Source organism: Montipora capricornis, chromosome 1, assembly GCF_036669925.1.
Source record: "Montipora capricornis isolate CH-2021 chromosome 1, ASM3666992v2, whole genome shotgun sequence".
Classification (NCBI taxonomy): Eukaryota; Metazoa; Cnidaria; class Anthozoa; order Scleractinia; family Acroporidae; genus Montipora; species Montipora capricornis.
The window spans coordinates 12,431,000-12,457,346 of record NC_090883.1 but is presented as its reverse complement, the minus strand read 5'-3'; the positions used below and the strand labels follow the sequence as shown (position 1 = coordinate 12,457,346).

The 26,347-nt window shown below is 42.5% G+C and overlaps 1 protein-coding gene across 3 annotated transcripts in view; it reads left to right on the top strand.

Annotated features, from left to right (window-relative positions):
- Positions 1 to 26,347, top strand: part of LOC138055770 (uncharacterized) — a 53,539-nt gene that overhangs the window by 21,858 nt on the left and 5,334 nt on the right. For all 3 annotated transcript variants that reach the window (XM_068901724.1, XM_068901768.1, XM_068901673.1), the window contains exons 5-7: positions 4,577 to 4,646; positions 8,158 to 8,204; positions 22,436 to 22,624. In XM_068901724.1, the coding sequence (XP_068757825.1) occupies positions 4,577 to 4,646; positions 8,158 to 8,204; positions 22,436 to 22,624 (306 nt within the window). The remainder of the gene's footprint in view (positions 1 to 4,576; positions 4,647 to 8,157; positions 8,205 to 22,435; positions 22,625 to 26,347) is intronic.

The following is a 26,347-nucleotide window of genomic DNA, read 5'->3' as shown; positions in this document are numbered from 1 at the left end:
ACCCGGAAACATTTTCACAAACTGTACAGGCAGTAAGAATAAATGACCAGGGAGCTCCGCTTTTAGGCTTGGCTAAATCTATATATTAGCAACTAGCCAATCAGCACGAAGCATAGCGTCAGCTCTGTAGTAGTTACTGTAGTAGTTGGCAATGGCGGAGTTCAGCCACACCGAAGATTTCCCAAAATTTTCTATTTCTCAGGACTTTTTCAGCGATATCACCGCAAAAATGAGATATTTCCTACGTTGCCAGAAGAAGATCTTGCCAACCTGAGAGGCAAAAACCAAAACTAAAACACCTCCAAGAGTACAAAAACTTGACTAATGTTTTCAGAGTCAAAGTTGGAAGATATCCCTCGTCATGATCTAGATGCAGTTCTTTTGCCGTTTTTTCGCTGAAATCAGAAAAGAGGACGGTTACGAATACGAAACAGAACGTTTGGCTACATTTCCTCCAAAGTATAGCAGGCTTTTTGTCAGCGATAGACTACTCCATATAGGGCTCGTCGTCGACATGCACTGCTCATCAAATGTCACTTTAATAGCCGGAGGTGGTGAGCCCGGGCACACCAATGGACACGGCAAAAAGGCCAGATTTAAGAATCCATCCGGTGTTGCGGTGAGGGACGAGAAGCTTTTCGTTTGTGATCAAGGGAACTGAACTATTGGAGTGACCGAGCAGTCAATATGCGATCGATGGCTTCCATTCTTCCAGGATTCACCAAGGAGATGATGAACAAAGCCAAAACGAGGACCAGGATTGCACCGGCAGATGTGTACATAAAGTTGCTGTGCACGATCTTTCCTTAATTACCCAAGAAAACGAACCTGACTTGGTATTGCCTTATGCCTTATGTGCTTCCACAAGGATGAATTGCAACTTTTTGTGTCGGATACCCGTCTCAGCAAGATTTTTTCAATTTGTAACGTTGTGGAGGAAGAACCTCAGTACGTTGGGGAGATAAAGGAATTGTGCCTTTTCAAAGGTGTTCTTTATTATTCCAAGTCCTACAGGAATTGCAGTTACAGAATATGGGACGGTGCCGGTTCTTATCCTCTTGCAAAGAAAACGCACTGCATGTTCAGCTTGAAGGAGGAAGAGATGCTTCGAGAAAGCGAAACCTTAACAAAAGTAAGTGGAGGTATTGCGGGCCATTGCGATGGTGTGAAAAGCAGGTGGAATATGCCTTCTTTTTGTGCGCATATCGAAACACTGTTTTTATATGTGACTCGGTAACAAAGCAGTAAGAATGCTGACGTCAGCAATAGGACGTATCCCGCTTCAAAGGAGATTTTCTCGTTATGTCAATGTTTCTCGAATAGATAAGCAAGCTAAAAAAGTCGACCAACCAATTACCTTTGATGATCACGTAAAGGTATTTGAGGAAGTAATTGCGTTTCTTTCCAGTCACGAACAGGAATAATTGGAGAGGACAGTAAAGCGGAATACAAATGGCCCTGACTTGAGAATACTTCGAGCCACATGACAATCCTTTCTCATAGCTTTAGAATCACCTACCAGCCTTGCCAATACCATGACAGAGAATGGACTGGATCACCTTCTGGATAAGATATGCTTCGAAATTCTGACAACCTTGAGAGACAAAACAGCGACATGCCGACTGTGACCAACTACGCCAACAGAAGAGCTCGTTGCATCGAGGACGGCATGCTGCGTATTTACAAACAACCAGCCAGTTATCACCGATGGAACGGAAAGTAAAGAAAAAAGACGGAGGGAGAGAAGCTGTAATGAGAGAATTTGTCAGAGAGTACAGAAAAGGCGTACGACAGAGAAACGTCCGCTCAAAAACATAGGAGCTGACTGGCACCCTTCCGAACGCACTTAGCATGCGTCCCATCCTCATCCCAGCTTTTTCCGAAGGTAGCCAGGACGTTGCAGCACCCTGCCAAATTGTGGATGCCAACGTTACGTTGCAGGGTTGAACTGTGCGGGTGCAAACCATATACCATAAGGAGGATGTTGTTGGGGTAAGGCATGACCAAAGAAGGGAGATTTCCCCATTCTGGTTGGCAGTTCTATTGGAAGACGTTACAAGCAGAAGTTCATGATGCAAATACTTAAGGCAGAAAGTACCACTTCAGTGTCTAATCCAGACAAGTGATCTACTTACGTACACTTCAGGTGATACCTGTAATGGAAATTCTCCCAAATGCATTTTGATCCGAGATGTGGGATACACTGATGCAAATATTACTCTATCCACAAAGGAGGACACCAGGCTCTGCAGGGTTGCAAATGGTGACCTGAAGATACTGAAGATACTGAAGATGCCGGAGATGTCGTCGATACTGCAGCAGAACCGATAGAGAATGAAAGGGAAGTTTTGCTTCCAAGGTTGCCTGTGGTGAGCCTATCGCAGGACGGCAAACTACACGCTTTGACATTTATCTGCCAAAACAAAGCTTTCAAAACGATTTAAACGGTTCAGAAACGGCTAGACCACGTAACTGATAGTTTTGACCTTACAGACTGTCATTTTGATCGGTCAAAAGCGAGAAGTGATAGCGTAAAAAATAATTTCGTCGGTCAACGCGTCCGTCCACTGTCTTTATTTTGAGCCCTGTTATTATTCTTAAACAATTACGTGATACAATTAACTTTAGGGCCGCGCTGATCAGGACACCACTTTTGTCAGCTTGACGTCCAGTTTAATCTTCTGGAGTGTCTTGTCCTAGGAGGAGTGTATTTTACTGTATTTGACTAAAATTATTGTGTTATGAGAAAATGTGAAAGCGATTCTGGTAAGAAGTGGTATTTAATGCGGGTGTCTACAGACTCTCTACAGCTTACTGTGTGTCTATAAATGAAAGTTTTGCAAACGAGTGGAAACCGAGTTTAGCTTTTTGCGCTATGACAATGAGGCCAACAAAAAATAGAAAGAGAACGTAATACATGTCCAAATACATGTTAAGAAACCGAGCGTTACTTTGTTTCAATTGACATGAAAAAGAATTTGCAACATGCCTTTCGACGGACCTCCGTCATCTTCGGTGTAACGATAAATGACAATTTGGCTTGAATTTACAGAGCAATAACCTACAATATAGATAGTAATGATGAAACTATGATAGACACGAACTTTGTTAGGCCTCGTTCTCATTGCAAATTGCAGCTTGATTTTCGCAGGTAATGACTGTACCTTATCCCGATGCTTTATTATGCAGCAATCAAATAAATAAACGTGAACATTTAGGAATGCCCTGCAAGTGTTGTTTTGTTTCTGTTGATTACTCGAACCTCGAGGAGCCCTGAAATTGGGAAGGAAATCCCTGCCTCAAAGACACCAAATATATGATCATTGGATTTCACATCATCTTCTCAGGAACGCAGAGAAGTAATCACTTATATTATTATACCATAAACTCTTATAAAGAAATGTAATACATTTAATCCCGTAATTTGTAAATCGAAAAAGAAAAGAAACTTATGCTTTGTAACAACGTTTTTCAATATAGCACGAATCGAACACGAAAACGAAATACAAAAGAAAGAAATAAAATATATAAACAAATGAAATCCAGCCCTTTTGGGAATCCGGAATCCACAGTGTGGAATCCAGAATCCAAGACTGCTATGGATTCCCTTACATGGGGAGATCAGACGAAATAGACAGTGAAAACTCACCAATGATGTCTGCTGTAGGCTTGAATGGCGACGTGGTGTGTGATTGTTGAAATATCCCAGAATCTCTGTCAACACGCCGCCGGAGCTCTGCTATTAAGGACGTTCGCGCTAATTGTTTGTGCGCAACGTTACTCCGCAGGTAACTCGACTGTAATGTGACACGCATAACTTCGGGCATTTCGTTGCTATGCTCGAAAAAGTTTTTTTTTAATAAAAACTTTTCATTCCTTCAACGATGGATCCTGTCTTGCGTTCCAATCCTTCCCCGACAGGTCACGCAAAAACGTGACAAGCGAAATTTTCCAAGAGCTTTGCACAATCACATCAATTTTACTCGTTTAGATCATCGGTAATCCCTATTTTTTAATCACAAATCACTTACTTTACTTACTATCTACAAAATTTGATAAAATGAAAATTCCACCGTAAGAAGTTATCTTTTTTTTTAATGCTCTTTTCTCGAGCCAACGAATTCCGGAAGTGGTTGCAACGCTCGTCGAGGATGAACTCTACTGTTTACGACATCCTTAGTGGCATGAAATTATCTAAAAATCCCACTCCTAAAAACCTATGCACGGAAACATTCACTCTAACAGTTTATTTTTGTGATTTTCGATGGATGAGCAGATGAGGCTACATGTCGTTATTATGACCGATTTATCGAAATTAGTGCATTTTTCCACTGCCATTTTCTCCGAAATAAAGTCGGTGACCCCCAATTTTTTATTTTTTTTTCATTTTTGGAGTAAGTACTTTATGACCTAACTCTAGGCGAGAAATGAAGAAGATTTTACGGTAGGAAGATTTTGGCGCGAACGTCCTTGACAACGCGGATTCTGTAATCATCTAACTCGACTATGTGTCTTAGACTTGAGTAAGAACATTGGCAAATCCTTTGTCACATCTGTCTTGTTTGTTTTATTTTAGAGATTTGCACCCCCGGATTTTGCATGAATTCCGGCATTTGTAGTCAGAGTGAAAATGGAGCGAATTGTAGGTTAGTAGCCAGACCTCTGATCGATGTTTAGTGGTTATCGCTGTTTCTTTTGTTTATCAGTGCTTTGACTTTGATCAAAGAGAAAGATTTGACGGGGACGTTCATTAAAAATTGCAATTATACGTTTTGGTACCTGACGTCCGATTTGGACGCATACAAAACATGGACTCCAGGTCCATGGACCACTCCTGTGGACCCGGTCCATGGACCCCTTCATGGACCCGGTCCATGGACTACCCCTGTGGACCAACCCTTATTTTGTAAAGTTACAAGCAGATAAGTTCTTAGATGAAAGAGAGAAGTGATCGTCGCCCTTATCTGGACAATTTAAGCACGTGTCCATGACTAGGAGCGAACAACTTCCATATTAAGCAAGGCAGTTTTGCGGACCAATCTATTTTTAGACTACCTTTTCCGCAAGAATCAAAGACAGTTCCCGTTCGGTGACGCTATGACGTCAATAAATCGCGGTCTGTGAAAACGTCGCTCCGAGGTATCGGCTACTGATTTTAAGTAAAGTCAATTTATTTAATGTCGACAGTTCCGCCTTCAGTTACGAAAGTGGTATCAATGGAAGCCAACGGTGCGCCTTTTACCCCCTTCCCTCTGTCAGTGCTCCGTTTCATGGATATTTAAAGCTATAGCTACATGGATCAGAGGAAATTCGAACAAGACGTTGAAGTCACCGAGGATTGAACTGGGGACCCCTTGCACCGAAAGCCGCGCACTAGCCAACCGAGCAATTTTAGCAATTGTCTCTTATAGACACCTATACCACCTAATATGTAGTTGACCACTCCCCTAGTGACTCTTCACGGTCAATGAACAACACTTTGTGGGGAACTTTGCCAGACTGCTTTTGCACATATACCTACATGTTGCATGGTACATGCTCAAGTGATATGTACACGCAATCCTCGCCTACGCACGACGATCTCGCGCAACAGGGCCATACGCGGTTAATTAAGAAAAAAACAAATGACGAAATATTTCTTCAGCGCCGTTACAGGAGCTTACGGTTTATCGTCCTTATCCGTGAAGACTAGAGAGTTTAACCATTTGCAGATGTCATTGCAAAGGCAGCATTTCCTCCTCAGTTATTTAAGGTAATTCCTTAGTATTGCATTGCGCATCCCTACTGCGCACGATTTTTGCCTCATTAGCGCGCGCACATGTGCACGTGCGTGTAAAAAACGTAACAGATTTCCCTCAAAGTAAGCCCGATAGCGAAATAACTGCTCCTTTTCTCTCAAACGATAGTAGAACATGAATTTTTTTTGGAAAACAGTTCCGTACTGGGTGTATTTTACCCAAGGCGAGGACTTCAAGCTAACCACGGAACTGTCCCAAAAAGTGCACTTTTCCCACAACCAGGCAATCAAAAAGGCGTAAATGAAGCAATACTGCTTATGTGAATAAAAGAAGCTTTATTTTCAAAGTAACCAAGACTTGATTCTGTATGAAGGCGATTCGAATTTTTAACGCGCAAACAGTAAAAATTCCCCCATTTTAAGAGCCTGCTGACGCGTAAACAAGCCCGGTGAGCCCATTTTTTTATTGCATTTTTTTAATGTTCATATCATGAATGTTAATTATGCCAAGTTTTCAAAAAAATTTGATTGTAGAACAATTTCAGTGGAATTACCTTAAAGACCCTGAGTGTTTGTCCGGCCGGGATTTTGATCCCACGACCTCCCGCACAGTAGTCAACCAGCGTGGCATAAGACATGCCAGGTCAAAAATGCATGCTAAGGCCCCAAGACGACGACGAATGCAAAACATGACTTGCTCCCAACTTGCTCCCATTGCACCGGCATCGCAGAGGTCATGGGGCCGAATCTCGTTGAAGCTTCCTGAATTTTATGTCTCTGAAAGAGACAATAATAATTATTATTGATTAAAATTGTCCAGATAATTGCCAGGATAACTTTTCTTTTTCGTCTAAAGCTTTTTCTGCTTGAAACTGTACAAAATGAGTGGTGGTCCACAGGTGTACGTCCCACCGGGTTAGGGTTTATTCTACATGATTTGTCTTCAGTGCAAAAGAGAAGCGTTAATCGATGGTCATCGATCATTCTGACACTCGAGGGGACTTCATTATGCATGTTATATCATTTGAATTAAAGTGCTACTATGACCAAAAAAACCATTTTCATTTTTCTTTGGATTTCAAAACTATGTTAACTAAACAGTAACTGATCGAAGTTTTAAGCCTTGATTTCGAAGAGACATCTGTTTATTTTAACTGGAATTTTCCAGTTTAATGGTCTGCCATTATTATCTTTAAAATCTTGAGAGAGCTGAAGGGAGGAGAAAATGACGTCAAAGACTCAATAGTTAAAGAATGCAATGCGTGTGTACGCGGCTAAATTAATATGCAGCACGGAGTTTCGGGCTTTCAGATTTTTAAACTCGTGTTTTGCTAGATAATAAACTGCGTTTACAGGCTGAAATTTTAAGCTAGTGAGTAAATGACGTTACTTTTCCCTAGATCCAAACCCTCTGAGGTCCAATATTTCAGTTTGGAACGGGAGTAATGGCGGACCGTGAAATTCAAAACTTACACTCAAGTAAATAACCTTTGGATAAAAATCAAACCTTAAAATTTTGCCAGTCAAGTGTTGAGAAATCACACTTTCAAAATATGAAGAAAAAAAAAAGAAGTGATTTTTGATCATAGTAGCACTTTAAGGTGGCTCAAAGCAGTTTCCAGGACTTTCCAAGACGTAGATCTTTGATGGGTCATAATTACTACTCTTTATCAATTGATGCTACAATTATGGTATCAAAATACTGCCCAATCACTAACGAACACGTTGGTATTATTTTTGTGACACAATAGGTTACCATAGCAATACTATGACCTGCTAAAAACACCCTTAATTTCAGCTTCTATTTCAAAAACGGCACGGTGAATTTTTTTCTTATTACAGAATTTTGATTAGCAGGATAACATGTAACTTTTGGCAAAGTTTAAAAAAATTCTGTACATGGGGTTCAGGGCCGTCTTAATTTTTCAAAAATTTTAGGTGGCTCTGAACCCCATGTACAGAATTTTTTTAAACTTTGCCAAAAGTTACATCTTATCCTGCTAATCAAAATTCTGTCAGAAGAAAAAATTTCACCGTGCCGTTTTTGAAATATAAGCGCTTAAAGCTGAAATTAAGGATGTTTTTATCAGGTCATAGTATTGCTATGGTAACCTATTGTGTCACAAAAACAATACCAACGTGTTCACCAGTGATTGGGCATTTTTTTTATACCATGATTGTAGCATCAACTGATGAAGAGTGGCTATAATGACACATCAAGATCTAAGTGTTGGAATGTGTTGGAAACTGTTTTGAGCCACCTTAAGGACGGCGAGGACTCGCCCTTAGTCCTCGAGTTTTTGAAACCAAGATACTCGACCTAAGCTCTCTTTAAACGAATTCTTTGGAGCTACTACACGCTATATATGGGCCCTACTGACTGTGTTGTAAAAACTTTTTTTCCTCATCTCTCATTCAAGTTGCATTCCTGGATTTATCGGACCAAGATGTTATCAAAAAGTTTCAGGTTAGTTTAGTTTCACAGAATCATATATTTTTGCATTACCGTGTTAGACGAGACTGGTGTCAATGTGACTGTTAAACTGACTTTACGTTTTGTTTGTCACAGCTTTCAAACTCTTGTATGAACAGATCAAAGACTTGTGGTTTATGTCATCAAAATATTTTCCCCACAAAATGTTCCAGAATCGATTAGGTGTAAAATTACCCATACTATCTTGATAAACGCAAGATATCCCTTAGATTATGTGATTGTATATTTTACACTACACCACTCCAATTCACTCCTCCGTTTGTGGTCTGGAGTCTCGTCTTGACCCGATTTTGGTTTTCTTTTACCGCGGCGATTCCTGTAGCATTTATTTGATCATTTCTTATACGTTCAACAATCGACATTTCCGTCCTCATCAATTGAGGGAACAATGAGTGTACTGTGGGGATCCGCCAAAATCAAGACTTAACAAAACTTACAATTTAACCAAATTCGATATTCTTTGCTAGGGACATTTAACATAGCCGTAGTGAGAGCTGAGACGGGAGTAATTATCTAGCTGAATTCAGGAGCCTAACTTTGTATGGTGGTTGCCTTGAGGTTTTGCTAAACACAGGCCCGCGGCCCGGCGGCCCGCAATTTTCTCAAAGGGAAAGTACGGTCTAGAAAACGGTTGTCTAAACTAGTAATAGCTATCGCTAAGTGCCAGCGAAACAGTCAATATAATACATAGTTTGCAGATTTGTATGAGAGTTCCAAAATACCCGACAGTAGTTGTAATCGTTTTATTCGAAAGGACTGCAACTCCGACAGCTTATCTAGTTAACAGTAATACAATAATAGAAATTGCACACTTTGTATCTCCAACAACAATGTAGATGTCAACGTGTTTTGCAATAATATGGAAACTACTGCTGTAATTTTTGAACGGCCGTAATTTTAACAGGAATATACATGAAACGTAATGGAGAATCAAACTCTCTCGCACATGAAAGTTGTTTCAATTGTAGAATTTTTATTTTGCAAGATACAGCCATGGATTATAAGTCAAATTGATCGTCGAATTGTGTACTTTACAGACAACATATTTCCTTTGAAAATTAAAATTGTTCACAACTCAAATGGTTACAAAACGAAACACACACTGCTCTACTCGCGGGCCGAAATCCGAAACTGACAATAGCGCCTGGTTCATAAGAACAAGTACGCCGGTTTAGTTTTGAGCTCGTTCACTCAATATAGAACACGCTGGTTAGAAAATAAATATTAAAAAACACTCAAAGCAAGTGGACACAACACAATGGTCAGGGAAATGGGAAAAATGTGTTTTCACTCACCTCCGAACACAAGATCATCAATAGTCGCAAGCGTCATGCAACTTTGTCTAATAACATCACACATCAGAACACGAGTTTTCATTGGTCCCTACTAAAATCTCCAGGGAACCTTACATTACACTACGTACACTTACATCACACTTTTCACAGCACAATCGAGGATTTTTCTGCATGCTGCACTACTTCGTGCGGCATTAAGCTGACCGCCTCGCAAGCCTCGGGTCTACGCTCGGCTTGCTCGTTGGCAATAGCCATTTTCGAATTCTCACGGCTGGCCTGGATTTAGCATGAAATGGAGGCTAATGCGGGCAATCTTTTCAAATGCAAATTAATTTGCCCGCATTAGCCTCCATTTCATGCTAGATCCAGTCCAACCGTTAGAATACGAAACTGGCCGATTACTAAGACTTTTCCCCAGGAATTCGAAAATAATTGCCGTTTTGTCCAGTTCCCTGTTAAAATGTGACAAGAGCATTTTGAAGTTGCTTCCGTCGTGACTTGGAGAGCGCCATCTTGGATATGACGTGTTATGACGTAGCAATAGTCAACAAACGTATTCGACATTACCGAGTTCTTCGTTTCCCGTTCACTTTCTCAATGTTGCTCCAAGAAGTTCTCAGGTAAGCCGAAACTATGGTAAACGGCCTTGTGGTTCAATAGGCAGCCGGCCAAGTAGGCCATAAATGTGACAGAAACTTAAGTCACCAAATACGTAGAGACAGAAATATTCAACAATCGCACCTTCTTTTCGTTTTCACTTTCTTACTTCTGCGATCTTTGATGCGGCAGGTACAAAACACAGCTCACAGGTCATTGTTTTACCAATACAGAAAGTATCCTAAACATTCATAAAAAGTCGCAAAAGTCGCCAACGACCTCGGCGTTACATCAGTTTGACCCGAACCTCACCTTTCATGATCACATCTTTAAACTGTTTCGTTCTGCATGTATAGCTTGGCTCAAATTAGTCCTGTTAAGCATCTGTTTGATAAAAACACTCTAAGAATCATAATAATAATCAACGCGTTAGGTTTCACCAAATTGTTTTATTGCTCGTCGGTCTGGTCAAACGCAGCAACTACTCACCTTCTTAAGCTCCAAGCAGTGCAGAATTTCGCTGCCCGAGTTATCAGAAATACCAGAAAATTCCATCACGTGACCCCAGTCTTACAAGAGTTACGCTGGCTGCCAGTTAAATCGCAACTGTACTCGCGTGATGCTGTGCTTGCTTTCAAATGCATGAATGGACAAGCTCCCCCTTACCTTTCCTCGCTTTTTTTAAAGCGAACGAACATAAGTGGCCGTGAGACTCGCAATTCGCAACTATTAAATATTCCTCTTTTTAAGACCACTACAAGACAAAGGACATTATTCTATCGAACAGTGACATTATGGAATAGTCAAGAAAGTAATCTTAAGCAAAGCGAATCTCTTTATACTTTTAAAAGAACATTACGAGGTAAACTCTTACGTGAATTTTTATCTTCATAACACAATTTGTCACATAATTTTACCCTCTTTCATATCAATTTTGTAAATTCTTGATATGCCTTTTATCTTACCTTTCTACAAGTTTTTATTGACTATTTTCATTGATTTGCGGTATTTACTAGTATTAGTACTGAAAAACCCCCTTGGGGAGTGCTAATAAAATTTGTATTGTATTGTATAAAAGCTAACGTTAGCTTTTATGAATGTTTAGGATACTTTCTGTATTGGTAAAACAATAACCTGCCGTCTTTGATGCTTCAGCAAACGAATGTGTTCGCTTTCACACATGGAAGTGTTTACAATAGGCTGACGAAACCTTCAGATGTTGGTCTCTACACATAGCAAGGCAACAATTACCCCTGTTGGGATGTGTTTTGATGTGCTCAAGTACGCTTTCGAGAGGGGTGCAACAAGACAACTGTCTAGAGAACAAATATAAAACTAAAAGACTAAAGCTTTCACCGGAAAATGAAAATTTAAAGAAAAGTTGGCCAGCGAAAATAAAATGTGGATGGATTCCTCAAACCTTACTGCTATATTGTCTGTGGGTGTTCGGACCTGTCATTTTACGAAGGAGGACCTCAAGCGGGATCTTCAGGTATACTACTATTGATATCGGTGACATTCGCTTCATACTGAAATCTCAGTCAACCAATCCAAAATATCCCATGATATTGGAGCGAGAAAACTGAATCAAGCAATATATAGACGACTTGTAAGGGTTATTTTGAGGCAACGAGGGGATATGTGATTTATTCACCGAGGGCGCAGCCATAACCATAACAGCAATATGCAAATTGCAAGGTAATGCTCGTGCTTTCTGCAAGTCGAGAATTTCCTATCTCCACTTAGAACTCGAGATCTCAACTTATAACCCTAACCCTAACTCTAACCCTAAAACCTTTGTCAGTAGGTTTTCTATAGACTTCCGTTTGTAGACTACAGCCTATTTTTGTGATTTTTATACCCGGAAATGGGAGGCTATTCTCAACTGCTAACTCCATAGTAAATTCCAGGGACGGGTGGGCTTCGTTTAGGGCATGGAGGAAGGACTCTGTGTCGTCGATGTTGTCTACAAAAGCGAAGGTGTCATCAACATAAATCGCTTGTACAAAGATGGGAGTTTGTTAGCTTGATCGAGATTTTCTTGGATGTGACACAGGAAACTATTGGCCATGAGAGGTCCAAAGGTACAAATTCATGTGGACATCAAATACAAGAAAGCGCTGCTGAGTACTATGCTTTATAGAGGTTCAAGGAAGTTGAGCGTCTGAAGGAAATTCTTCAAAAAACTGCAGTACCCTATAGTTCTTTTCCACTCGACCGTGCAAAGAGTTTTACAAGAACAACAACAGCTACAACAACAGCAGCAACAGCAACAGCAACAACAACAGCAACAAACAAAGTTACAGCAGTCAGATGATGACAAAGTCGTTAGATTCTCTCTTCCATTCAAAGACCAGTTTTCCTGTGAGAACGTCAAAAAACAACTACGCCATTAAATGGTAAGATCAAGGTTCAAATAGAGTCAGTGTTTACAACCAGAAAACTCGGCACCAACTTTGGTTTGAAGGAAGAAAAACACCCACTTGTAACTAGACAGAATGTTGTTTACTTTTTTCAGTGTGACCTATGCGAGGCAGGTTATGTGGGGTCGACATGTAGACACGTATACTAGAGGGTAGATGAATACAAAACTACTGAAGTTGGAATGCACTACAAGAACTGTCACAACAGCCTAAACGGCTGCGAGGAGAATTTTCACCGTGGTCAAGCGATGCGTATCAAAATTTGACTGTTCGGTAAATGAGATGTTGTATATTAAGGATCTAAAACCATCGCTAAACATCCAATCAGACTCGCTGAAGGCAAAAATTTTCAATTAGGCTGAACAATACGGACATCTCCCTAGAGGACTGTATGAACTTTAAATTTATTCATTTCTGACTTTTTTCTAACCTACCTTGAAAATGACGCAGGTTGCGTCGAAACGTCGGTTTTTCATCACAACTTTTATTTTAAAGCGTTATTGTTGGCTATTTAAACACATTAAGCCCAAATGAGTAGTCAAGTATGACAATACAGGTAAAGCATTTTCGATTCAGAGGACCTTTTTCTAGGCCGTACTTTCCCTTTAAGAACTTTTTTATTCAGCCGAGGGGTATGCCCAGTTATGTGGTCGTGGTGGGCATCAAAATGAACGAAAATGAGTATACGTTCGGTGGCCATTTCAATCATTGCAATCGATTTCCATTTCGGGACCGTTTAGTCGGCTTTTGATCGGAGGAAAACGCTCATATGTCCCCCCATTTTCAGAACCCGGTAGCACAGATGGGATCGGTTCGCAAACGATGTAAGGTTCAACGGAATTCAATTTGTGTGTGTATGCAAGGCTTCATCGCAAATGATAACTGCTGTTTGTTCCTAGCTGTGTAATAAATAATTCTTATATTAACGTTCATTCAGTTATAGACAGAAATGCTTATAGCAAGTCGATCTGTGTTTGCTATCCATCATGTGTGCATTTTAAAGTGCCCCTTTGACCAAAAAATCAATTCTTATTTTCCTTTGGATTTCAAAACTATGTTATCTAAACTCTAAGCGACCAAAATATTTTAAGCCTTGATTTCAAAGATACCTGTTTATTTTAACTGGAATTTCCTATTTAATGGTCCGCCATTACTAACTTTAAGATCTTGAGAGAGCTGGATCGAGGAGTAAATGACGCCAAAGGCTCACTGGTTTAAGAATGCAATGCATGTGAGCAGTGGTGTGGGACCCTTCGTCCCCCTTTTGACGGTTGGAATTAGAGCGTTCTGACTGGTCGATCCAAATGTTGGCAGGAAATTCAAGTTTGGGCGAGAAATACCAACGTACGTTAGGTGGTACATTCAAAATTCAAATCATGACGTCACAGACACGTGACACCTCAATTGCTGCGAACCCTCAGGAAACAGGTTGGGGTGTTTTGCGTAATCATGTTGGAAATTCAAAGTTGGGAGTATTACAGGCCCCTCACCATCAGAAAAAACACCAGAGGAAAAAATTAAATCCAACAGGTTTTAATGACTAGAGTAATAAATAAGTATGTACAAGAAGAAGGAAAAAAGCATAAAAAATGTCACACGATGTACATGAAGAAGACGGTGCCCCGCACGCGCACCCTAGTTTATTATGATCAACGCTGATTTTGGATGTGGCCGGCCAATGAGAGGATCCAGAACGCAGGTGTCATTGTTGTGTTCAATAGACGGAGCCAGCACGCATCCCAGCGCGGAGATTTGTACAAGCCCACACTTAAAACGGGACTTGAATGCAATATATATGTGATAAAAGTCTCAACTTCTATTACTTGTGGTAAAAAAATTATGAATTTACAGCCCCATTGGGCATTTTCGGGCGCCATCTTGAAGTACCCGCCACTCGTCACCAGGACTCCGCGGCCCTCCTCACTTGCATCTTTTGGGTCAATATTTACCCAGAACGAACCCAAACCTCCCTCAGAATGTTTTCAATACGTTGCTCGTGCTCGTCCTCCTTTCGGGCCTCCGTCCGAGCTCGATTCCCCCTTGTGTGATTTAAGACGATCGCTGCCGTATAAGCGACCGCCTCATCCGTTGGAAGTGTCCGGAGACGTTCGGAGCGTCGAACTGGTTTACTGAGGGTTACTTGCAGTTACTCCCTCAATTTGAGTTACTCAGGGTTGCTCGGAGTTACCCATCAGTTGCGCATTTTACTCATGAGTTGTTCGTTTACTCATGGGTTGATCATTTGCTCATGAGTTGCTCATTTTACTCATGAGTTGCTCGGAGTTACTCCCTCAATTTGAGTAACACGCGTTTCCTGGAGCACTTGTTTGGTCTCCCGTGAGTGAACAAAGCCGACTTTTTACCGTTCTGAAGTTTGCACCGCCCCACAGCGAAGTGAAGAAGATGAGGAGCAAAACCAAGATGAAGAGGAAGAAAAAGACTCGGACTCGGACTCGGACATGGTCATCGAGTCTGAGGATGAAGACGTTAGTGAAAGGGAAATCGATGACCAAGATCCCTGGGAAACTCTGCGCCAAGAGGTAGAAGAGTCACTGAGTTCAACCTATGACAACAAAGTCAACACGTTCTTGAAGGAGAGGATATCAGAAACGATAGCTGAGGCCAAAGCTTTTAATGCCCTGTTACCCGTTTACAGAAGAAAGTTGCGAGGGCTGTACTTGCACTATCTCCACTGGTTTGAACATCTAAAGCATAACTCCGCGCATAGAGACGTTATGAAAACCCGACATCGTTTCATGGAAGAGGATTCAATGGATTTTGAAGAGGTTACAGACGCGGTTGTGGAGACACAGAAATTTTTATTGAACAGGATGTTCCAACCGCGTCCCATCCCAACGCAAGATGAAGAAAAACAAAATGATGATGAAGATGAAAACTGAACGGTATTTTTATGTTTACAAACAAGGTTGTTTGTGCTGCTGTGCATTATGTTGAGACCCTCCTCTGACTTCCTTCGCCATATCCATCCAGTGCATGGGACCCGGCACACATTTGAAAAAGAGACTCAAGCGTGGCGATCCGGCCATCAATCGGTCGGACAAGATTGCCAAACAACATGACATCGATTATTCCCAGGCCAAGAATTTACAAGACGAATGGAAAGTCGATGCAAAAATGGTGAAGGCCATCAGCGATCTCACCCACAAAAAACCTGGACCGAAGCCATCGTCAAGAGAATCATGCAAGCCAAACAAAAAGTCAAATTGTAAAGACTTTAATGGCTGACTCACGTTGTTGTTGTTACAAATATTAAAAAACAAAGTTCTTTACTTCCATGTGTCTGCCCTTTCCTTACCAAAATGTTCTTGTGCAACACAACGTATTTACAAATGTTCTTCAGGTTGACAACGCTCAGCTCTGCAATAAGGGTATTTCGAAGGGGTCCTGGCTCCGTAACAGGTCATGTGGACTGACTGACCACGGCAACTCGTGTCCACCATTTCTTTTATTTTTTTTCCGTGAAGCAGGCTGTGTTGTGCGATGGTAGCGAGGATGACTAGAGAGGGCGATTCTGTCTCGATGATGGACAAGCAGATAACACATTGGTTTTCTTCTTCCACCTTTTTTTCCTTCTGTTACTTTCTTGACCAAATCTCATAATTTGACAAACTCAGACATGAGCTCCAAACCACTCTTTCTGGCCTTTAGGACGCATCAGACCATTAAGGTCGTGACAGGACACCTTTCCTTTGTGGGTACCCCCCGTCCCTATGGAGGAACTATAAATTTTGGGCTTATCCCCCCTCCCCCCATCCCTACGGAGAAACCATAAATTTTGGGTATACCTCCATCCCCCTCATCCGGCCTTGTGACCTTAGAAATCAGGCCATAAATACCCGTGATCTCTGACGAATGAACACCTTCTTGTTCACGTGCTGGAAAGGTCACCCAAGGTCAGTACTTTTTTGATCACATGTTACCGTGAACTTTACAAAAGATGGCACGCTGCGGCTTTCCATTCATTTGCTCGTGATGTATTCTCCAAGTGCAGGACCTAGTACACGGCCTGGCTAAAAAACTGAATTCCGGGGAAGAATACAACCCCGACGAACCTTTTGAACTGGAATTCGTCCACGTATAGGCAGGACCTCGGGGGAGCGGTAAACCAATGAACAAACGACCCGGGTCAGGATTCGTCCGTTCAATTTCGGTTGAACAGAAAAAGCATCGTCAAGATACCACGGGACGACTCGGGACTATGTTGTGTGCGTGCTATCATCACCGCCCGTGGCCTGCACCTGGCTGATTCCAACGAAGAAGTGGACCGAGCCCAGAACGTGTCAACGGCTTCGCAATGAAGCGGCTATGGCTCTCTTGGAGGAAACTGGACTCCATCCGGGTCCCATGGGTCTCCAAGAACTAGCAAGTTTGGCTGAAGCACCCAGTCTTCGTGATTACTGTATCGTGGTCTTCGATACCAACCGACAATACTCCTGTTTTGCGTTTGGGCAGGGTGCTACCTTGTTAGCCATTCTCCACGAGGACGAACACTACGACACATTGACCTCGTTACCGCGATTTTTCGGTACCGGTTACTTTTGAGGATGGTGCCTCAGACCGTATAATCAAAAAGGTCGTCAGCGTTGTTCTGAAGGGAAAGGCGTTCACTGTCCCGGTTGCCAACAGAATGAGTGTGACGATTACATCGAGGCGTACTTGCGCAAACGTCCTGCCCACATTCCCTGTCGTCATTGTTGTCGCCAATTTTATGGAGATGCGTGCTTTCAACTCCACCAGACCAAGACCCTTAGTGGAAAAGCATGCGGTCCCAATCAGTCGTCGGTATGCGACTTGTGGCACGAATGTGCAAACTGCAGACAACTGCTTTGTTCGATGAATGAACAAGACGAAAATCGGTGCGGGTACGGTGAATGCCCGTCGTGCCACGAAACAACGGATTTGAAACAACATCCATGCTTCATGCAAGTCCCCACCGACCCCGAAGAGCTTGAAGACCGTGCACACATCGTTCAAATCAACAAGCGGGCCTGACTTCGCCGTGAGGCATGCAACAACCCCAATACTGTTACGAAGGGCAAGGAGGAGGAGGGCAATACCTACCACCCACCGCTACTAGTCTTTTGGAACAAGGAGGCCATGCAAGTTACGGTCGTGCATTTGCCTAATTTGGTGGTGTGTATGACGGGAGAGGATGCCCCCGGTCAAATCTTTCGTGGCGAGAATTGCATGGAACAATTTCTGCAATGGGTGGAAGAACTCACGGAGCAGGACACACGCTACGCCACAACCTTTGCCCACAATTTCAAGGGCTATGACTCTTACTTTGTCGTGAAACGTTTGATTGAGCGCAAACAGAAGTTTAAGCCCACGCGTACAGGTAGCAAACTGCTGGACCTCACCTACAAGGGTGGGTACATTCGCTTCATCGACTCCATGTCGTTTTTCGCAATGGCTCTGGCCTCGTCTACCAAAACATTTTGGTTGGATCCCAACAATTTCAAGAAGGGATATTTTCCACATCTCTTCAACACCCCTGCGAACGCCGACTACGTGGGTCCCATGCAGGCAAGGCTGAATTCGAGCGATGGTACACTGCTCAAGTGACCAACGAGGCACATTTTGACATGCAAAGGGATCTCGTGGACTATTGTATCTCCGACGTCAAACTCCTCCGAGAGGGATGTTTGACCTTTCGTCGTGAGTTCTACGAACAGACGGGCTTTTGTCCCTTTGACAAAATGACCATCGCTGGAGCTTGTCTGGATGACTATCGCTTCAACCGCATGTGGGAAGATACCATCGCCTCCAACCCCGTCAAAAGATGGCGCCTCATCACCAACCACTCCAAGGCCGCCATGGAATGGCTCTTGTGGCAAGAACATCGGCTGCAGGAGGAAGACCTGCTTCCAAAATCATCGGCAAGGTATCCAGCACGCTCGCAACCAAGGCGAATACCAGATCCCTGGTTGACGTTGGAGGGTGGATGGCTTCGATCAAGTCAGCAACACAAGCTACCAGTTCTTGGGTTGTTTTTGACACGGGTGCCACCGTTGTTTCCCCAATCGTCACGAACTGTACCGCCGTAACGATCAACGCTGCATGAATGATGTCCGACGTACCACCATGGAACGTCTTCAGAGTCTTCGAAACCTGCGATATCATGTCGTGACCCTCTGGGAATGTGAGTGGGAGCAACAAAAGAAAGCGGATCCTTGCGTGGCTGAGTTCGTCAAAACCCTTCCTGTCATCAAACCCATGAATCCTTGCGACGCCTTCTTTGGAGGACGCACAAATGCCTCCCACCTTTACTACCACGTTGGAGTCGGTGAGTAAATCCGGTATGTGGACCACAGTTCCCTCTACCCCTGGGTCAATAAGAACGGAATGTATCCCATCGGCCATCCTGAGTTCATCTATGAACCCGGCACCACCGACCTCTCCCAGTACTTTGGTCTGGCTTTGTGCACCATCGTCCTGCCAAAGAATTTGTTTCAACCCGTCTTGCCTTACCGGTGCGGAGGAAACCTCACCTTCCCGTTATGGCACACCTGCGTGGAGCAAGACATAAACAAATCTCTGCACGAAAAATCCCTTTTGTGCAATCACACCGAGAATGAACGGGCGCTGACCAGAACGTAGTGCACCTCCGAGCTAGAAAAAGAGGTGGAGATGGGCTATGTGATTTCACACGTCCATGGAGTGTGTCACTTTGAGGAAACTCGCCACGGATTGTTTGCCGAGTATGTCAACACTGGGCTTAAGATCAAAGTGGAAGCGTCCGGATTGCCTAGTGGGTGCGACACGGAAGAGCAATGGCAGGCATATGTGAACGACTTTGAGTGTCGCAAAGGAATTCAACTCGACCCAACTGAGATCGCTTACAATCCGGGTCGACGGTCTTTAGCGAAACTAATGCTCAATTCCTTGTGGGGCAAGTTTGGACAGAGAGATAACCTGATGCAGGTGAAAACCTTCTTTGACCCTCTACCCATCCAGCTCTTCATGGACTCGGCACCCATCTCGGTGAGTTCACCAATGAACTTAAACCCGATCAGTACATTGTGGAAGTTTGTTTGGGTGGGCCCAAAAACTATGGGTACCGGTGCAATGATGATAAGACGGAGTGTAAAGTCAAGGGACACTCTCTCAATGTGGAGGGAATGGCGCAACTCAATTATGAAGTGTTGCGTCATCAAGCAGGTAAAATTATCCGCAAATCCAAACAGTACGAACTTCGCTCCCAGCCTGCCCACAAAGATTATCAACTGATCTTCAATAAACGCGTCCTTCGACCGGGAACCGCGATGACGTATCCTTATGGGAACTGTCTCACCGAGAATGATGACGCTGACGAGGATGCTCAAGGATTCCTGTCCGACATGGATGCAGCCAACGCTTATCTTCTCTCCGGACTGCTGTCGGACGACGACTAGGAGATGTAAGGCAAAGTTGCGGGGTGCGTGTGCGGGGAAGTAGTGACACTAAGGAACTGAGGTGACTTTAAGGAGACTCTTCTCGGATGTGACCGGTGGGATGATTGTGTTCTGGATCCTCTCATTGGCCGGCCACATCCAAAATCAGCATTGATCATAATAAACTAGGGTTCTTCTTGTACATCGCGTGACATTTTTTATTCTTTTTTCCTTCTTCTTGTACATACTCATTTATTATTGTAGTCATTAAAACCTGTTGGATTTCATTTTTTTCCGCTGGTGTTTTTTCTGATAGTGAGCGGCCTGTTATACTCCCAACTTTGAATTTCCAACATCACCACGCAAAACACCCCAACCTATTTCCTGAGGGTCTGCAGACAGGGAGGTGTCACGAAGCTGTGACGTTATTGTTTGAATTTTGAATTTCCTGACCGTTATCTTTTTATCCAGCATGATTAAGCAAAACACCTCAACCTGTTTCCTGAGGGTTCGCAGCAAGGGAGGTGTCACGTGTCTGTGACGTCATGACTTGAATTTTGAATGCACCACCTAACGTACATTGGCATTTCCCGCCAAAATTTGAAGCGACCAATCAGATTTCAATTCTAACCGTCAAAAGGGGGACGAAGGGTCCCACACCACTACTCATGCGTACGCCGCAGAATAAATTACGACACGGGAGTTTTGGGCTTTCAGACTTTTAAACTCGCGTTGTGCATATATAATAAGGTGCATTCCTACGCTGAAATTTTAAGATAGTGAGCCTTTGACGTCACTTTTCCCTGGATCTAACCCTCTGAGGTCCAATCGATCAGTTTTGAACGTGGAAGGTGAGTAACTGTGGACCTTGAAATCCAAAACTTACACTCAAAAGTAAACGGCCTTTGGATAAAAATCAAAGCTCAAAATTTTGACAGTCAGATGTTAAGCAAACATACTTACAAACATACTGAAAAAGGAAGTGATTTTTTTATTACAGGGGCAATTTAAACGTACAATGTATACTCAACGTCGTCCACGTGTTCACGTTTCAAAACTGGGCATGCCAGTTGGTAAGCCGCAGGACAAAAAAAAATTATTTTAAAAATTGTGGGCCGTAAGGGCGTGAATTGGGCCGCTTGCCGCTGGGCCGCGGGCCTGTGTTAATAAAACCCCATTGCTTTGGACTCTGAAGTTCCTATCAATTGTTTCTTCTGTTACTGCCGTCAAATGGGTCACATCTAACGTTTTGGTTGGCTAATATGAATCTACTTTGTAAGGTTTTGATTTTAAAGGGGTAGTGTCACGCTATTTCGGTCAAACTTTAAAACACTATAAAGGACGTCTTTGCATCAATAACGACCAAAAATAACCAGTTGTAGTTTTGCTACCGCTCAAAGACATTCAAGTGAACTGAAGTTGTACTTTCTTGTTTGAAGCCTAGGATGGAAAGGATGACACTTGATTGAAACTTGAGAAAACTGGCTAGTTTTATCTAATATAGAGACAGTGTCTTCAGAAAGTGGCCATTTCATATCTTCTCCGTGGGTTGTCAGGAATGTTGTACGTGTAAACTAAAGTACTAATTTATATTGTTACCCAGTTTTGACCTAAAGCCGGTAGGTAACACACGGTTCAACATTTGTTGATCCACAAACTGTGTTGCAGCTCCCATTAATAATGTCTTCACGTGCTTTGGAACGTTTTGAGTACTGATCTAAATTTGAATATTGATCAATCACCAAAACATACCAGCAGCAAGATATCCTTCAGGCGGTATTGTGCTACTGATGTGATTCTCCTGATGTGTGATGAGTGGTCCTACTAACTGAAGGAGCTTCTAGAAAGGGGAGTGGCGTCCATGCCGATGAAATTTCTGTAACTTGAAACATCAATGGTTTTCTAAGTTCCGCCATCAAGGTGTTATATGCCTCAAACGCTGTTTTCTTTTTCAGCAATTCTTGCGAGTCCAAATAGTGCGTTTGCTTTGGCGGCTTTTCAGGATTACTGCCGCAACAAGGCTCACAGCGCACAATGACAATAACTTTTCGTCATCCGCCATTTCCTAATTTGCCTCCAAAAATGGAAAGAATTCGTAATTCTCGTTCGACAAAAGTTGAATGCGTTTATCGTGATTCAAAAAGTCATTCAACAGGCTGCAACATCGTGCAACATTTGTTGAACAACAAATGTTGCACGAAGTTGGACCGTGTGTCAGCAGGTTTAAAACAGCAAATTTAGCACGACAGTACATGTCGAAATGGAGAGTCTGAATATTTGTTAAAAGCGTGGCGAGCTCTTATTCTTGGATGGTTAGCTATGTGATTCTGGCAACCTTATCAGCTCGCTATCTAGGCAGCCTTATCCTACAGATAGCATACGTCTAGGGAAAGTTGAAAAAATCATCCCAATTCTAGCGAATTCATTTGAGTCACAACCAGAGAAGAACTGGCAAACAATCTATATAAAACTGGTTAGCACATTTTTTTTTGTAGAGAGTGCTGTAGATGGAAATTATACAGAGTGGACAGACTTTACTGAATGCAGCAAAACATGCGGTGGAGGACAGAAAAGCCGTAGTCGCACTTGTACTAATCCCCCACCACGAAACGGCGGAAAAGACTGCATGGAAATAGGACGACAAGTTGAATATGCTGATTGCAACGACGACGTTCGCTGTCCAAGTATGTATATAGAATCGCATATTGCTTATTTCATTTGTCTGGAATTTCATTTCTATGAAAATACGGACTAGGAGTTTCAGTGTAAATGTGAGTGCTGGCGTGGAAACTGGGAGCAGTGACTGGTATTTTTTTTAAAACAGCTGGAAATTTTTGAAGCAAGAGGGTACCGGAAATATGCGTGAAAGTATTAAAAGAGCGAAGAAAGGTGTGCATATCTTAGACTGTGTGGCAGGCGTTGCTATTTTATAAGCAAGAGAAAATTTCAAAACAATGGCATGTCAGTTCATTTTTTGAATTTAAACTTCGGTTCTTCAGAAATTTCTGGCCCCTTTTCAGCAAACGAGTTACCTTTTGAGAAATGCTGAGTGTAGTTGAGCAAACGACAATTTAAGTTTATTGGCGTGCTTGAGAATAGACTGCGATTTCTTTGACATAGTAGAGCGCGCGATTCCGTTACACGCCTCGTTTTTACTTATGCGCAGTAAGCGCATAAGGTATAAAATGCCCTCCGTTTCGTGTTTTCCGTGTCACATTAGTGCATGCATATTTATGCTTGCATACATTTACAGACTGCAACTTTGCGTGGGGTGGGGGGTAGGGGATTATTCAAAACAATTAATAGCTGCTGAAAAATGTATTGTTGGGTCAGAAAAATTAATAGAAAGACTTGAAAAGAAGTATTAGAGTCTTAAAATGTATGTATGCTTGGAATATCAGTCCATTTTGCATGAAAAGATAAACAGTGCGTGTTTGGAGAAATCAACCATCCCTCTCATGTTTCAAGCCCTTAAGTAGACTTGCAACAATTCCACCTCACGAGAATCCCGGGAGAAAATGTTTTGGCGAGCGAAGCGTGATTTTTCGGACGAGAATCTACACTACACGAAGGACTTTTGAAAGTCTAGCCCTTAAGATGTGTCATTTTGTCTTGGATGTGCATGGTCGCGCCCGAGTCATCGCATCTTGACTGTTCAAACTTTGTGATTGTAGTCGCGGTCCTACGGCCCGGGTCGTACGGATCGAGCTGTTAGAATAAATCTTTTTCGATTGTGGACTAACAACCCAGGTTCAGGAATTGTTGATCCAACTAAAACTATTGCCGCACCATACAATCAAGGTAATGTTGAAGTATTTGGTACGGCAAATGCAGGCACACGACGTGTGGCAATGTCTCTGTCGGCACCACAGGCCCCCGAGACGTTGTTTGAGATTTACATACGTGACAGTATTGCGTTACGTTTTGAGCCATGTAAGAGAATGTATGAAACGGTTCGAAAATCGCTCTAAATTCAACTTGTAGTAAGGGATTTAAATAAAAGAAACTTACTTTAGTCTGCTCTTGTGTTATTTTGAAGTCTTTGTGGCAGCTGAAGCGTTCTAAAGTCGTTCTAAAGCCATTTTGACAATTTAAACTTTTCCAGGTTTGCTTTCCATGAATGTGAAACGAAAGGCTGGCGACCTGGTCGGCCGACGGTTCGAACTCGAAGCTCCATAAATTCCACTAAAATGCTCGTAGCTCGCCAAAATTCCCTCACGGCAGCCATCGATAATTCTTCTTTCTACTTGCTTCGCCTCGGATCCCAAGGTTTATCTTATCCGCCCGAAAAACGCTCCTTTTCGAACGCTGGCTGCCCATTTCTGCTTCATTTGTTCGAGTGGAATTGCCTGTCATGTTTACGAGCGTGGTATCGCTTCAACAGCCCACTCGTACTATGCTCTTGGTGCTGCCGACATGCCATCTGAAAAGCTTATTCTTCGTGCTATAAGTGACGTTCGAATCACGGAAAAGCTTCGAAAAGTGGTTGTGGTGATTTGGGACGAAGCTAGTATGTCTAGTGCACGATTGTTAGAGCTTGCGAATGCCCTGCATCATCGAGCGTACGAATGCGATGGTGAAGAAAACAAGATACCTTTCGCGGAAACACAGCTAATTGTAGTTGGCGAATTTTTACAGCTACGGCCTGTTCCGAACAATTTTGATTCCGGAGATTTTATGTTCACTTCAATAGTCTTTCAGCACGCCGAACCCATGACAAGCAATTCCACTCGAACAAACCAGCTCTACTTTTAGACCACGTTGCTTACAATATTCTCTAAGGGCGTTTACTATAGTCGACTTTCCCGTTCCTGCTTGGCCGGTGATAAGGATATTATGCCCAGAGCTTGCATACTCTAAAATTTCACATTGCTTTTTCGTAAAGATCACATTCATCTTTGCAAATACTAGCTAATACTCATACGGCTATAACAAGCCATCGCTACAAGCGCTCGATCAATTGTATACAATGAGTCGGTGGTCTGCAAGCGGCGAGTTTCCCGCCGTTTCCCGTGTAATTTCCCCAGGGACTCTGATACGGTCCAATTTGCAGAGAGCAAATTGACCTGTGCCTCCCTACGGTTGAGAGCGACTTTGTCGTGTTGGAGGTGGTCGCTAAGCCAACGATTTTGAAATCCGTGGCCAAGATCACTCGTAACGGATCAAAATGAAGCAGAAATGGGCAGCCAGCGTTCGAAAAGGAGCGTTTTTCGGGCGGATAAGATAAACCTTGGGATCCGAGGCGAAGCAACTAGAAAGAAGAATTATCGATGGCTGCCGTGAGGGAATTTTGGCGAGCTCCGAGCATTTTAGTGGAATTTATGGAGCTTCGAGTTCGAACCGTCGGTCGACCAGGTCGCCAGCCTTTCGTTTCACTTTAATGGAAAGCAAACCTGGAAAAGTTTAAATCGTCAAAATGGCTTTAGAACGACTTTAGAACGCCTCAGCTGCCACAAAGACTTCAAAATAACACAAGAGCAGACTAAAGTAAGTTTCTTTTATTTAAGTCCTTTACTACAAGTTGAATTTTAATAGAGCGATTTTCGAACCGTTTCATACATTCTCTTAAATGGCTCAAAACGTAACGCAATACTGTCGCGTATGTAAATCTCAAACAACGTTTGGGCGGCCTGTGGTTACTCCAGCAAAATATGTTTTTACTTCTGATTTTCTAAAGAAATTAGACGTAGGCCGCTGGCCATGTAAAAGTTATTCATAGAGCAAGATGTCAGGGAAATTTATCTTGTAATGTGGTTCCCAGTAAACAACAGCTTAAAACTGTCATTTTGGATATTAAGGAAAGCAGCACAGGCTTTTTGATGTGAATTTCTAGCTACTGCATTAGTTGTGTTTTCCAGTGGTATGCAAAGCAAAAGATGAGTTACCACGTTTTTGTATACAATGATTCTGAACCAAAAAATGTAACAAAAGTATTTTCAAATGTAGATTCTGTTATTGATCTCTTTTGTTCTATTATACAAAGTAAATTTAATTGTTTTGAAACAAACTATGACGTTGCATTTCTTAGATGTTTATGTGAATTATCAAATATAGAAAGGAAACAAATAATGAGAAAGCATAAATCTACTTCAGAAATTGCAGCAAACTGGAAGAAAGAAGAGAGAAATTTACAGCCCAATGGACTCAGAGAAAAAATAAGAACTTCCTTCAAATTGTTTTGAAAAGTACAGGTCTATGGACCCATAAAAAAAAACAGATTCTTTCAAATAAAGATGAAAAGTATTGCTGGTTTTCACTCACGTGATCAACAGCCATGTTTTTCAACGAAAACAAAAGGAAGCGTTTGCATAATAATAGAGTTAAATTCCCGGAGGATTTGGTCGGGGCACCAACATGGCCGCCTTTTCTTTGTTTTGGGCACCAACATGGCGGTCGTGACGTCATGT